Genomic DNA, 15,680 nt, shown 5'->3' with positions numbered 1-15,680 from the left:
GGCCTGCTCACAATGATGCAACACTCACAATTATCATTCTGGTGCAAGCACCCAAAGTAGATGACTATTATGTTACTAGATGCGTGATTTCAATCATTCGCCTGGCTGGAGAGTGATGTCAAGCAGGGTGGTGAAAGCAAGACATCTGTGTCAATCCCTAGCCCTGCTCTATGAGAAGTGTACAGATCAACAGTCCCTGCACCAGTCCCAGCAAGGACTCTTCAGTCACAGACATCCACAGTGCTCAGCAGGGTTGCATACTTCCCTGAAGCAGGTCCTCAGCAGTCTGGTGCCCTGGTATTACACCAGGACCCGGCGGAAGTACTCCCTCTGTATGCATACCTCCAACGCCTATGTTCATCTCACAAAGCCTTTATGCCAAGTAATAGGTTGTCTTTATATTTTAACTTGCATGAACCTCCCAAATTTTTTCAAGTGCTGTCCAGAGCTGCATTATCCAGCTTGAGCACTAGTTTGCGGCTATTGTGAAGTGCGATGTGTTCTACGTGTAAATACACATCAAAGTTATAAGATGTGATATGAAAAGTGTGACATATATCATTAATGATTTTTACATTGATTATATTTTGAAATGATAATATTTGTGCATAGACAGGGTTAAATAAGAGAAGGCAATGGCACCCCACTCCAGTACTCTTGCCTGGAAAATCCCATGGATGGAAGAGCCTGGTGGGCTGCAGTCCATGGGGTCGCTAAGAGTAGGACTCGACTGAGCGACTTCCCTTTCACTTTTCACTTTCATGCATTGGAGAAGGAAATGGCAACCCACTCCAGTGTTCTTGCCTGGAGAACCCCAGGGACGGTGGAACCTGGTGGGCTGCCGTCTATGGGGACGCACAGAGTCGGACATGACTGAAGTGACTTAGCAGGGTTAAATAAAATATTATAATTAATTTCACCTGTATCTTTTTACACTTTTAAAAGCATGAGCTACTAGAAAATTTTAAATTATATATGTAGCACACATTGTATTTCTATTAGACAGTGCTGGTTTTGAGGTTAAATGGATATGCCCGTTATACTCTGTTCTATTCTCATAAAACTATACAGAGTAACTGTGGTATAAGTTGTAAAAGGTCTTTGAAAACTTGAAGTTGATATCGCGAGGCTGATACATAACATCTCCTACAAATAACTTACAGGACAGGGCTTTTTTCATACCTTTGTACAAGTATTTTTTCTTCACTCTCAACCCTAACAGACATTGTTGCACAGTCTCCAACCCCACAGGGAGGGATAAAGCATACATGAAATATTTGGGCTGAAAAAAATACATCAGAAAGAAAAAAAAAAAAAAACTGAGAGGAAATCTATTACAATGTGATGAAGAGTCTACAAAAAACATTAAAAAGCACTTTAGGGTGAAGTCATATATATTATAAAATTACATCTTTATTATGAATACACCTGAAAACTTTTCACAGCACAAATTGGTATCCGCTTGACTAAGTCATCAACAAAGGTGTGGGTGCCTCTAATAGGTGCTGCTGAAGAATGCAAAGAAATGTGTGGAACATATTTGAAAGATTTATAATAAAATGGTTAGCTCATTTTTAAAATAGGAGTACTTAGTGGCTAGAGTTCTTGACACATTGACCAAGAACTGAAACCCTCAAGAATTTTCTCAGTATCCAAAAAAATTCTGAGGAGTGATGAGATGTGTATTAACCAGTGGTCCTTCATAGCTTCTCAAGGTGTGGCAATTCTTCCCTATCAGAATACCATGTATTTTGAGAATGTTAGAAAGCCAAGGCATGCTTTAAAGTGTTAGTTGCTCAGCCATGTCTGACTCTTTGCAACCCCATGGACTGTAGCCCACCAGGCTTCTCTGTCCATGGAATTTTCCAGGCAATAATCCTGGAGTGGGCTGCCATTCTCTTCTCCAAGGAATCTTCTTGATGCAGGAATTGAACCTGGGTCTCCTGAATTGCAAACAGATTCTTTACCATCTGAGCCACCAAGGAAGCCCCCAAAGCATGCGGACTTATTTAGGCTCGTGCTTATCATGCTTGAGATGTAGTTCAGCAATATAACTGCCATTTCACTGATATCTGATGTGTCGGAAAGTGTACTAGATTCTTATCATATTATGTGATTATCTTTGGACATACCCTCCTCCCTTTGTATTCTGGTGGTCTAAACAAATACAAGATGGCAAACCAAAATCTTGGAATGGGAGACAGCACCAGTAGGGAGCTGCAACTGGGCAGGGAGACTGCAAGGGGCCTGCTAGGAGGGAAGCCTGAGGCTGGAAGGACTTGCTGGTCCCTTGGGGAAAAGTAAAGAAGCCCTTGTAGTCTTGGCAGTGAGATTGGTGGTGGAAGTAAAAAGAGTAAGAGAGGCTAAAGGGACAGGCAGGAAACAAAGCATGAAAATTCACTTGAATCGGAATTATTCAACCTGCCCCAGGAAGAAACTTGAAGTCAGCGTTCAGCACGAGTGAGCATTGAAGCATCATTTTTCTTCGCCTTCGCTAACAGATGCAGAGGAGGCTGACTCACTTCTCAGCCAGCTCGTGCTTTCTGGATGGCTCCCTTTGGCCAGTTGGAACGGCAGCTGTGGCCAATGAGGAAGTGAACGCTACCTAGTACAGGGTTCCCCACACCCACTGGAAGAAGGCTGCTAATTGCATGTAGGACTTCAGGGAATTTCAAATATGCCTTTCAGTTGGCTCAGCCACAGGGTCTCCTCAGTTCAGTTCAGTTCAGTCATTCAGTCGTGTCTGACTCTTTGCACCCCATGAATTGCAGCACGCCAGGCCTCCCTGTCTATCACAAACTCCAGGAGTTCACCCAGATTCAAGTCCATCGAGTCAGTGATGCCATCCAGCCATTTCATCCTCTGGCGTCCCCTTCTCCTCCTGCCCCCAATCCCTCCCAGCATCAGAGTCTTTTCCAATGAGTCAACTCTTCGCATGAGGTGGCCAACGTACTGGAGTTTCAGCTTCAGCATCATTCCCTCCAGAGAAATCCCAGGGCTGATCTCCTTCAGAATGGACTGGTTGGATCTCCTTGCAGTCCAAGGGACTCTCAAGAGTCTTCTCCAACACCACAGTTCAAAAGCATAAATTTTTCAGCGCTCAGCCTTCTTCACAGTCCAACTCTCACATCCATACATGACCACAGGAAAAACCATAGCCTTGACTAGACGGACCTTTGTTGGCAAAGTAATGTCTCTGCTTTTCAATATGCTATCTAGGTTGGTTATAACTTTTCTTCCAAGGAGTAAGTGTCTTTTAATTTCATGGCTGCAGTCACCATCTGCAGTGATTTTGGAGCCCAAAAAAGTAAAGTCTGACACTGTTTCCACTGTTTCCCCATCTATTTCCCATGAAGTGATGGGACCAGATGCCATGATCTTAGTTTTCTGAATGTTGAGCTTTAAGCCAACTTTTTCACTCAACTTATTTCTGGACTTCTTCCTCCTTTCTGAATTCCAGATCCCAGGGACAAGCCTCCTGGGCTATCTTTTCAAGAGCTTCCACCGCCTTGTCTAAGCAAAATCACCTGTTAACCTCTTATTCTCCCAACTTCTTAAAAGCTGGAGAGGTGATGGTTCTGATGCAGCAGGAAAACCTTAGCTGGATCTCCCAACACTGAGCTATACTTTGGTGGCAGTTTCTCTCTGACCTGCGCTCAAGGAGATCAAACCAGTTAATCCTAAAGAAAATCCACCCTGACTATTCATTGGAAGGACTGATGCTGAAGCTGAAACTCCAATAGTTTGGCCACCTGATGCAAAGAACTGACTCACTGGAAAAGACCCTGATGCTGGGAAAGAACGAGGGCAGGAGGAGAAGGGGACAACACAAGATGAGATGGTTTGATGGCATCACTGACTCAATGAACATGAGTTTGAGCAAACTCTGGAAGATAGTGAAGGACAGGGAAGCCTGGAGCGCTGCAGTCCATGGGGTTGCAAAATGTTGGACATGACTAAATGACTAAACTCAATGGTGTTGAAGCCACAGGGAGCAGAAACATCATAGTCCCTTGGCCAGTTAGTTCTCTGTCTCCTTGCTGGAGAGGTAGAGCTCACATTTTCAATTTCCCAGCCTCCTTTTGGTCCAGGAATGTTGGTTTCAATGGCATCTCAGTTTCCTGCAGGGCAATTTCTAGACTTTTCTCTAGCCACCTGACCTAAAGATGAATTGACATCATGATGATTTTTAGGAGAAAAGGAATGAAGTCCATGCAATTCAGCAAATATGTGACAATGTCTCCTTGCATAGTCACACCCAGTTAATTTAACTCCATTTTACTTGTCAGCTACCAGGCAGCAGGCCAGAGAAAGATCCCAATGATTAGCTTAGAAGCAACAAGTATGCCTTTTGGAAACATAAGAAACACTTACCCCAACCTCTGGTGGGGGATCCTTGTGTTCAGGTACAACACTGGTTCGAACCTAAGGAGAAAAAGAAACATTTTCTGTATCACTTTCAGAAGTAGAAACCAGTGAAGAACCACGTTCAGAGTAGAAACCCATGCAGAAGCATCAAATAGGTGTCCTTTTCATTTTCCTTTATCCGGCATCAATTCAGACTCTGTGGTTAATCATTACTGAAGGTATTTGTGTATAGTTTCCACCACGGGCAGCTACGAAGCTGTCCTTTTATAGTTCCTGAAACTCCTGATGTCCCTAAGTAGACAGAGCTGCCTGAATCCTCAGCTCAACACTCCCTGTCAAATACAGAGATATCAGGGCTTTAGGTGAATCACTTTTAATTTCCTGGAAAAGCAACCTTCATTCAGCATTCCAGGGAAAGAACAGAGTGACCTAGAGAATGCTGTTCTATGCATGCTTATACATATTTATTCTCTGCATAAGAACCAAGACACACCATCCTTTTAGGATATCCCTCCCACTTAAGAATTCTCAGCCATGTGGATTCACCACTGCTGTGGGGGAACCTGCTCTGGCTCCTGCAGGACACTCTGGGTCAAGTCCGGAACCAGTGCCCCTGCAGGTTGAACTACACCTGTAGGAGACCCAGAGCCATTTTAGGAATCACCACCCCCAAGGGCAGATGGATCTGCAGCCACCATCCCTTCCAATATACATCATCAACCCGCTCCTTCATCCAAACTTTACTTTCCGTCTCTGGTCATTGTTTGTGTTACAGTTTTTATTGTTTTGTCTTTCATATTATTTATAGCATTGTAGATTTTGTGTTTTAAGTTTATAATAATACAATTTAAGCCTTTTTAATATTGCCATTCAGGAGCATTAAACGCACTCATGATACTGTGCAACCATCATAAAAAAAAAAAAAAGAAAACTGAGAGTCTGAGAGGCTGTGTTCCAGGCTGAAGTACTCATTTTGGACTGCCAAATAAAATATAATTCTAGAAAAAAAAAAAGAAATTAAATATTCATATAAAAAAAAAAAAAGAATTCTCAGCCAAATTTTGAGATAACCACATCCAGATTCATCTGAAAACTAATTCTCAATTGTGGAAGAGAAAAAATGATGGTAGTGGTTTAGTTGCTAAGTTGTGTTCGACTCTTTTGTGACCCCATGGCCATTAGCCCACCGGGCTCCTCTGTGCAAGAGATTTCCCAGGCAAGAACACCGAAGTGGGTTGCCATTTCCTACTCCAGGCGAACTCCCCAACCAAGAGATCAAGCCCCTGTCTTCTGCATTGTAGGCGGGCTCCTGCATTGCAGGCAGATTCTTTACCACTGAACAACCAGGGAAGCCCCACAGAGGAAAATAGTAAAAAATAGTCATCTGGGGAAGATTTTCTTATGTTTCAAAAGCATTCCAGGTGAAAAAATCAACTCCTTACATAATAAGTAGACATATTTCTTCTCCTGAGTGGTGATCCTCAACCCTGGTTGTACATTACAACTACCTGAGGCCCGTTCAAACTATCTTGTGTTCTTTCCTGACCCAGGATGTTGAGTCTGATGTATTGCTACTGAGCCTATGATTCTCTGTTAAAACTTTTTTCCAGATAAAAAGAAATCACAATTATCTTTCTCACTTAAGAAAAAGCTAGTAAAAGCAGGAAGAAAACATAAATCCTAAATCTACTGTATCTAAATTTACAGCAAAGATGTGATAAACAAGTTAAATGAATACAGAGCAATATACAAGAACACTGTGCTTAATTGGAGAGTAGAGGGCTGGTAAGACAGATGGGAGACAGGAACCCAGGAACATATAATGGATCAACGTTTTAGGGGGTCATTTAAACAAAATCCCTTTGGAGGTGCAGCAATGGCAATCATATTCTTTGTTTCTTTATGACAGATCCAGCATTATCACTTGCATAATTTGTCAGTCATTACAAGTCAAAATTGTTCACCAGAGCACAAAATAATGACAGGAGAGATCCCAACAGAGTAAACAACATAATTTACAGAACACACTCAACTCCAGATTTCATGACAGAGTGCTCACTAGTTAAGAGCATTTCCAGGTTGGTGGCTGTATTAACATTCTTCGGTCCAGAATGTTCAGATATACCTTCAGTCTCGTTATCTGGAAATCATTAGCTGGCCTCAAAGGATAAGGAAACTCAGAAACTATATATTAATACATGGCAAGCTGTAATGTAATATGTGTGCATGTATGTACATGTACACTAAATATAGTATGTGTGTGTATATATACATGTACATGCAGACTATATACTAGAAATATAAATAGTGAATATTCACAAATATGCAACCCATATACACATATACATATGTGTATATGTATCATCACTTTCAGAAAAGATTTGATATCCAAAAAGCATTAACCAAGGAGATATGGTTGAACATAGAAAGAAAGCAAAAGAAGCAAAAAAAAAAATGGTGAGAGTAAACATATATAGGACTGCATAAAGTGAGCACATGTACAAATATATATAAATATATATACACTATGCAATATAATGCATAGTGTATTTTTACTATGTATTTTATATGTATTTTATATTTATATTAAATATATTTTATATATTTACTATGTATTTTACTATGTATTTTATATTTTTATATCATCACTGACAATTGTTGCAACATAGTCGTTAAACTCCTAAATTATACTGATTTTATCAGTAGAACACTTATTAATATGAATAACCTGCATAGAGAAAAAAAGATTCTTAACCCCAAGTTGCAAACTATGAAAATGTCTAAAGCTATTCACTGACCAGTTTGCATATTAGTGTGTGTGTGAGTGTGTGTGTGTGTCTCTGCCTGTCTGTCTGTGTGCATATGCACAAAGGGGAGGGAAAGACAGAGTGAACTTCACTTTACATAAAGAAGCATTTTTAAAAAGTATATGTACTTCCATTTTGAGTTTATTTTTGTGTATGGTGTTAGAAAGTGGTCTAGTTTCATTCTTTTACAAGTGGTTGACCAGATTTCCCAGCACCACTTGTTAAAGAGATTGTCTTTAATCCATTGTATATTCTTGCCTCCTTTGTCAAAGATAAGGTGTCCATATGTGCGTGGATTTATCTCTGGGCTTTCTATTTTATTCCATTGATCAATATTTCCAGAAACTATAAAACTCCTAGAGGAGAACATAGGCAAAACACTCTCCGACATACATCACAGCAGGATCCTCTATGACCCACCTCCCAGAATATTGGAAATAAAAGCAAAAATAAACAAATGGGACCTAATTAACCTTAAAAGCTTCTGCACATCAAAGGAAACTATTAGCAAGGTGAAAAGACAGCCTTCAGAATGGGAGAAAATAATAGCAAATGAAGCAACCGACAAACAACTAATCTCAAAAATATACAAGCAACTCCTACAGCTTAACTCCAGAAAAATAAACGACCCAATCAAAAAATGGGCCAAAGAACTAAAAAGACATTTCTCCAAAGAAGACATACAGATGGCTAACAAACACATGAAAAGATGCTCAACATCACTCATTATCAGAGAAATGCAAATCAAAACCACTATGAGGTACCATTTCACACCAGTCAGAATGGCTGCGATCCAAAAGTCTACAAATAATAAATGCTGGAGAGGGTGTGGAGGAAAGGGAACCCTCTTACACTGTTGGTGGGAATGCAAACTAGTACAGCCACTATGGAGAACAGTGTGGAGATTCCTTAAAAAACTGGAAATAGAACTGCCTTATGATCCAGCAGTCCCACTGCTGGGCATACACACTGAGGAAACCAGAAGGGAAAGAGACACGTGTACCCCAATGTTCATCGCAGCACTGTTTATAATAGCCAGGACATGGAAGCAACCTAGATGTCCATCAGCAGATGAATGGATAAGAAAGCAGTGGTACATATACACAATGGAGTATTACTCAGCCATTAAAAAGAATACATTTGAATCAGTTCTAATGAGGTGGATGAAACTGGAGCCTATTATACAGAGTGAAGTAAGCCAGAAGGAAAAACATAAATACAGTATACTAACGCATATATATGGAATTTAGAAAGATGGTAACAATAACCCGGTGTACAAGACAGCAAAAGAGACACTGATGTATAGAACAGTCTTATGGACTCTGTGGGAGAGGGAGAGGGTGGGAAGATTTGGGAGAATGGCAATGAAACATGTAAAATATCATGTAGGAAACGAGTTGCCAGTCCAGGTTTGATGCACGATGCTGGATGCTTGGGGCTGGTGCACTGGGACGGCCCAGAGGGAGGGTATGGGGAGGGAGGAGGGAGAAGGGTTCGGGATGCGGAACACATGTATACCTGTGGCGGATTCATTTTGATATTTGGCAAAACTAATACAATTATGTAAAGTTTAAAAATAAAATAAAATTAGAAAAAAAAAAAGTATATGTACTTCATATTTTCCTGTACCATGGCACGTTTAAATCACAAGCGGAACTCTTAATTTAGAGGAACTTAAAGACAAAATAATAAACCAATTTTAAATTTTATAAAGTCAAATTTGTATAGGAAATGTTTGTTTAAATAAGTTTATATGTAGAGTTTTTATATATTTAAGATCAATACCACTGATGTGACAGTATATAGGTTACAAATCAATCATGCTTTTTTTACATAATATACATCTGTCTTCACAGTGAAAACACTGGGTTTGTCAGTGAATAAGGTCCCATTCCTTCTCTTGGGGACTTTAGAGTCTAGTGGACAGCATAAATGTATGAATAATCCAGGACAATGTAGTAAGTTCTAAAATGAAAATGTGGGTACATTCCTGTCTTAATGCAGAGTGAAGAGTAACTGATGCAGCCTGTAAGCATCAAGAAAGGCTTCACAACAGAGGAGGTCTGGGTTTTGAACAGTGAGTAGGAGTTTGAGGCAAAGGAGAAAGCGGCCAAGCAAAGAAGGTGTTATGTAGCAGGCATGGAGTCATAAAAACCCATCTGTGTTTGGAAAAGAGTGAGTATTCAGAAGATACTGTAACATGGGTCCTCTAAGGACACAAGAGTCAACTCTGTTTGGGGAGAGAGATCAATCTATCATGTTATGGAACTGGAGTTGTATACAATTTCTAGACAATAGGAAAAATTTTTTAAAGTATTTATTTATTTGGCTGTGCGAGGTCTAAGTTGCAGCACATGGATCTTTGATCTTCACTGTGGCGTGCGGGATCCTTTGCTGTGGCATTCGGGATCTAGTTCCCCAACCAGGGATCAAACCCAGGCCCCCTGCATTGGGACCACAGAGTCTCAGCCACTGGACCATTAAGGAAGTCCCCTCCTGGATCATTCAAACTCTGCCCAGAGTCATGTTGGGAGATTATTTAACCTCCTTTTGCCAGTTGTCTTTTCCCTTTACATCAGTTATCTCTAACATGCAGTTAATAAGAGATTCCATAGGTAGTTGTGAGTGAGACATCTTCCCAGCACTTAGAACAGTACGTGACACAGAGAGGAAAGGAGGAAGAAACAAGAGAGAAAAAGGGAAGGAAGAAGAGAGAAAACTGTGGGGGGTGAGAAAAAGAAAGAGAAGGAAGAGATGACAGAGAAAAGATGAGAGGAAGCAGAGAGACAGAGAGACGGAGATAGGACTGAGAGAGGAATATGTCACTGAAAAAAAAAAAAACAAACAAAAACCCATAAATAAATCTTGGACAGATTTAGCAGAGACCTCTTGGTGAGAAAGGGATGAAGCAATGACTGTCTCTATAGCATCTGGAATATTCCAGTTCGTCAGCAATGTCATGCCTCCTGAGATTTTCTGGTCTTCTTTATAAATTCATTTTTCCTTTTTTGGTCTTATTAGCAGTTCTTCGCCCTGTTTTGCTTCACCATACCCCTCCCCAATCCCCTCCTGGGACATAAGAATGTCTGCCTGGCTACATATTTAAAGTTCTTACCACTTCCTTTTGTCTGGACTTTTACGATATCAACAAATAAAGCAAGAAAGATCAATTTCTAGGAGTGGTCATGTAGAAAATTATATATTCCATCTTGAATATTTTTTAAGATTCCTGTAAAACAAATTCATTTCCTTCTCTATCAACTTTATAAGCTCAACCTTCTACATACTAAATTTACCCAGAAAAAAGGAAACAAAGGAAAATCAGGTAGCAGATAGTGAGTGCCACCCTTTCATCAAATCCTCATTGACTCATTCATGAGCTAATTGTTCAATTAAGAGGCCACTTGGGCTACCCCTGCTGTAGCTGAATAAAGCACTCCACAACTTGATATAAGAAGCTGTTCTTAAATGAGTCACCCTTGTGACAAAGAGCCTAGGCACACCCCCTAAGCATAGGAGGAGGGTGATTGCTGTATTTTTTCATATGTGAATGGTGGTAGGCTATTGTTAGGTATCCAGATCCACGGAAGAAGAGGCCATGCACCAAGGTGTCCAAGCCTGGACTTCACTGGTAGGTGAGGAAGAAGCAATCTTTCCCTGCAGGGTCTCAGCTGGAAGGAAGAGGGGAAGGTGTTGGCAGCAGTGGAGAAACACCCTTGGGACAAGAGGAAAACCCAGATCCTTTCTGCAGGCTATTGTCACATCCAGGAAGGTCTCTTGTAACCAACGCATCATTGAAACATACCCTTTTTTCTAACAAAAATGTTACTATAATTCTCTGTATCTCAAATTAAAATATATAAAATCATCAGATTTACTTGTTCCACTTGGAATGAGATAAAGAATAACCTTACTATAATAAACACATGGAAACCTGATCACACAGAAATGTCTGGCTCCCCTCTGAGTCCTATACAAGTTCACAAAAATGCACTGTTTTATAGGCAAAGAGATAGAATATGGCTACCTTTTAAAAACATTGTTTTTTTAAAAAAGCTAACAGAATCTCAGAACTGGAAGCAATTTTAGGCATTATTTATTGGGCAATGTTTCTTAAACTCTAGCATACACAGTCACCACTCACTGATCCGCAGCTGGTTAGGCGGATGGTCTGAGGGCCATCCCTTAAAGCTTGTTACAGAAATGCAGAATCTCAGGCCCCTTCCAGACATATTGAAAGTGAAGTATTAGTCACTTAGTCATGTCTGACTCTTTGTGACTCCAGACTCCTCTGTCCATGGGATTCTCCAGAAAAGAATACTGGAATGGGTAGCCATTCCCTTCTCCAAAGGATCTTCCCAACCCAGGGATCAAACCAGGGTCTCCTGCATTGCAGGCAGTTTCTTTACAGTCTGAGCCACCAGGGAAGCCATCCTGAATCAGTCTTCATTTCATTAAGATCCCCGGGTAATTCATATACCAGCTAAAGTTGGAGGTCTAGCCCGTCTAGTCAAAGCTATGGTTTTTCCAGTAGTCATTTATGGAGAGTTGGACCATAAAGAAAGGTGAGCACCGAAGAACTGATGCTTTCCAATTGTGGTGCTGGAGAAGACTCTTGAGAGTCCCTTGGACAGCAAGGAGATTAAACACGTCAATTCTAAAGGAATCAACCCTGAATATTCTTTGGAAGGACTGATGCTGAAGCTTAAGCTCCAATACTTTGGCCACCTGATGTGAAGAGCCAACTCACTGGAAAAGACCCTGATGCTGGGAAAGACTGAGGGCAAAAGGAGAAGCAGGACGGCAGAGAAAGACATAGTTAGATAGCATCACTGACTCTATAAACATGAATTTGAGCAAACTCTTGGAGATAGTGAAGGGCAGGGAAGCCTGGTGTGCTGCAATCCATGGGGTTGCAAAAAGTCAGACACGACTTAGCACTGAACACACACACTAGAATCCTTATGAGTGAAACAGCCACAGATGCCAATGGTAGATATTCATTTGCACCTAAAAATGCCTAATAAGGAAGGGAATTTGTCTTCTGGTTATGAAGGCACTTAGTAATTTTCTTAAATGTCAAGCATCTATAAAAGCTCCAGATACTATCTGTTTCAGAAATATCCTTTCCTTTGTTATGCTTTGCTGTATCATGCTATGGAGGAGAGGCTGCTCTGGTCATCAAGTCAGGGATTGATTTGGGACAGAGATGGGCTAGAAAAACTCAGTGTTTCAGGCTGAATCCCTACCTTCTACCCCTAACTTCTAACCCTTCACTCCCCGACCCAGTCTCAGTTTCATATTCTGAAGCCCTAATCACAGCACCTTGGGATGACTACAATTGGAGATAGGGTCATTAGGTTTAAATGAGGCCACTAGGACAGGGTCCTAATGCAATAGGACCTGTGCCCTGATGAGAAGAGGAAGACACACCAGAGGTGCAAACACAGAGGGATGATCCAGTGAAGAATGAGCAGAGGACCTCCCTGGTGGGCCAGCGGTTAAGACGTAACCTTCCAACGTAGGCAGGTGCAGGTTTGATCCCTGCTCAGAGAGCTAAGATGCCACATGCCTCCTGGCCAAAAAACCAAAAACCTAAAACAGAAGCAATATTGTAACAAATTCAATGCTGACTTTTAAAATGGTCCAAATCAAAGAAAAAAAAATCTGCAAGGAGGGCGGTCAACTGCAAGTCAAGGGGAGAGGTCTCAGAAAACCTCATCCCTGCTGACACCTTGATCTTGGACTTCCAGAAGCCAGAAATGCGAGAAAATAAATTTCTGCTATTTAAGCCGCTCAGTCTGTGGCACTTGGTCATGGCAGCCTCAGCGAACTAAGACACTCGGTCTATCTGTGTTACAGGGTATGGCCCTCAGGGGGGAGCCTAATTCATCTTTGCTCCTCAACCCTTGAAAGGATGCTAGAGATTCTCAGATGTCTCAGTGGACCACTTTTGCACTGGATCTCAGCTTCAGCATCTGTCTTTAGAGACCGAGCAGCCATGCATTTGAGTCCCTTTTGGTCTCTAAGTTTGTTATTTCAGCTACACATGAAAACCCGAATCTTCTGGGTTCTGAGCCAGCTGGCTGCCTTGTGTTCAGTAAAGACAGATACTCAGGCTTCCAGCTACAGAGAGAAAATCTGTTCATTGCCCCCAGGTGAGAAATGGCTTTTTAGTCGCTCAGCATCAATTCACCACCCCCTCTAGGACTGGGGCTCTTGCTTGGTTTTGGTCCCTTTGCCTGGTTCCCTAAACACTGTGAAATGGTGGGAGGTTTCACTCTGCTTTTTTTTATAAACCTTTGGCCTGGTTCTTTGGCTCCTGCCAGGGTCAGGATTCAGTGAGTCTCTTCTGAGAAAAAAATGACCATTAATTTGAGGACTCTCAAGTCTCAGTTTCTCACACCATCCAATACAACTCCTGAAAGCTCGGCTAATTTCTCTTTCTTTGGGCAGCAGCCCTCCGTCCAGGTAAATTCCTGTTCTTTAGCCCACTCTAGAATCACCAAAGGCCTGGGGAGGAAAATACACACGCTCCTGATAGCTCATCTCTGACAGGTCCTCCTTTCATTTTTCTCTTGAATCTGCCTGCAATTTAGGAGATGCAAGTTTGACCCCTGCATTGGGAAGATTGCCTAGCAGAGGAAATAACAACCTACTCCAATATTCTTACCTGGAGAATCCCATGGACAGAGGAGACAGGCAGGGTACTGTCCATGAGGTAGCAAAGAGTCAGACATGACTGAGCATGACCATATTAGTTGTTATTACTATCATGGCTTGATGATGTTTTCAAACATGACTTTTGTAACATTTGACTCATTTCTATGTGGTGTCAGAGAGAGTTGCTGATCCCAGCTACCACATCGTAACCCAACTAAATTTTTTTTTTTTCTGAAAGCTACTGCAAAGCTAAGGAATCTTCCAAATACACAATTACAAAATGAAAAAAAAAAAAAAAGATCAACAGAGCATAGTAGTTAAATATGTTTGGAGGGGGAAAGGGATGCCATTATATGTTGGTCTATTGAGTAAAGTGAAAGTGTTAGTCACTCAGTTGTGTCCAAGTATGTGTGACCCCATGGACTATAGCCCGCCAGGCTCCTCTGTCCATGGAATTCTCCAGGCAAGAATAACGGGTGGGTAGCCATGCCCTTCTCCAGGAGATCTTCCTGACCCAGGGGTCAAACCCACATCTCCTGTGCCTCCTGAATTGCAGCCAGATTCTTTACAGTCTAAGCCATCAGGGAAGCCCTGTCTACTGAGTGAAGTCTTCAGTAAACCAGTTATAAATGGATAACTGCAGGTAGTTTTCTTAGTAAAAGCAGTTAATCCTGAATCCTGAACACTATCCAAAAAGGATCCAATAAGTAATGAGTGTGACTTGCAATCCTGGCCTTTGCTGGGCAAATGTGATCCTCTTTCACATGTCAAAATGTATCATGTACATGATGTACACAAGAACATTCTAGAGATTTCCAAGCAAAAAGAGATCACAGTGAGAAAAATGTAAACACTCTTAGTTTGGATGCATCTAATCTTAGAGATGTTCCAGAAAGAGACTCACAGACTTACGAGCTTAGGATTGCTGGGGGGAAGGACGGGGGCCTGGGGAAGGGACAGTTAGGGAGTTTGGGGTCGCCGTGTACACACTGCCATATTTAAAATGGATAACCAGCAAGCACCTACTGTACAGCACATGGAACTCTGCTCAGCGCTATTTGGCAGCCTGGATGGGAGGGGAGTTTGGAGGAGAATGTATACATGCATATGTATGGCTGAGACTCTGGGCTGCCCACCTGAAACTGCTGCAACATTGTTTGTTAATCTGCTATACCCCAATACAAAAAAAAAAAAGAAGTATAAAACTATAGTAGAGGATTCCCATGTCTCTAAGGCAGTGATGTTCACACCACAGACTTCTGGTAACGTGAGTCCCTTTATGCTTAATTGGTGGCTCCTTAAGACTGTTAATTTCACCAAATGAATGTGACATTATACTAAATTCTACCAGTCATATAGGAGTCATGTGGTCTTTTACATTAATGGCGACTGAAAACATGGCTCTGGAGTCATATAACTCTGGGTAACCCTGCCATTATCCACATTTTATACCATTTCCCTTTCCAAATCTTACAGAGATCTATTATAGGCTGGTTAAAAAAAAATAAAAAAAGTACTGAATAGCCAAAATATCTTTAGACATTCTCTTCCTTTGTTAAAGAGTTACTGAAAAATATAAGCTCTGCTGAAAATAAGAGACGCTAAAACTGAGGTCTAGTTTTCATGAAATCAGAAGAAGGTCTCTCTATTGCTGTTCTGTGAGTAAATCCTTATGCCTTTCAGACTCTACTCCTGGCTCCTCCGAAAAGGGTCACCAGGCTAGGAAAGGCAACACTGGTCAGAGCCCATGGGGTGTCCTGCACTGCATCTCAGAGTCAAGACTTGCCCTGGGCACTCACCAAAAACAAACAGGACAAAATTCCAAATAGCTGTACAATTTAA

At 41.4% G+C, this 15,680-nt stretch overlaps 1 protein-coding gene across 7 annotated transcripts in view; it reads right to left on the bottom strand.

Annotated features, from left to right (window-relative positions):
• Nucleotides 1–15,680, bottom strand: part of INPP4B (inositol polyphosphate-4-phosphatase type II B) — an 853,196-nt gene that overhangs the window by 284,383 nt on the left and 553,133 nt on the right. For all 7 annotated transcript variants that reach the window (XM_086346584.1, XM_086346591.1, XM_086346583.1 and 4 more), the window contains one exon: nt 4,375–4,425. In XM_086346584.1, coding sequence (XP_086202710.1) covers nt 4,375–4,425 — 51 coding nt within the window. The remainder of the gene's footprint in view (nt 1–4,374; nt 4,426–15,680) is intronic.

This window comes from Bos grunniens, chromosome 17 (genome assembly GCF_055505025.1).
Source record: "Bos grunniens cultivar Pamir isolate PY7600 chromosome 17, Bosgru_T2T1.0, whole genome shotgun sequence".
NCBI lineage: Eukaryota > Metazoa > Chordata > Mammalia > Artiodactyla > Bovidae > Bos > Bos grunniens.
This window is presented reverse-complemented; position numbering and strand designations above follow the sequence as displayed.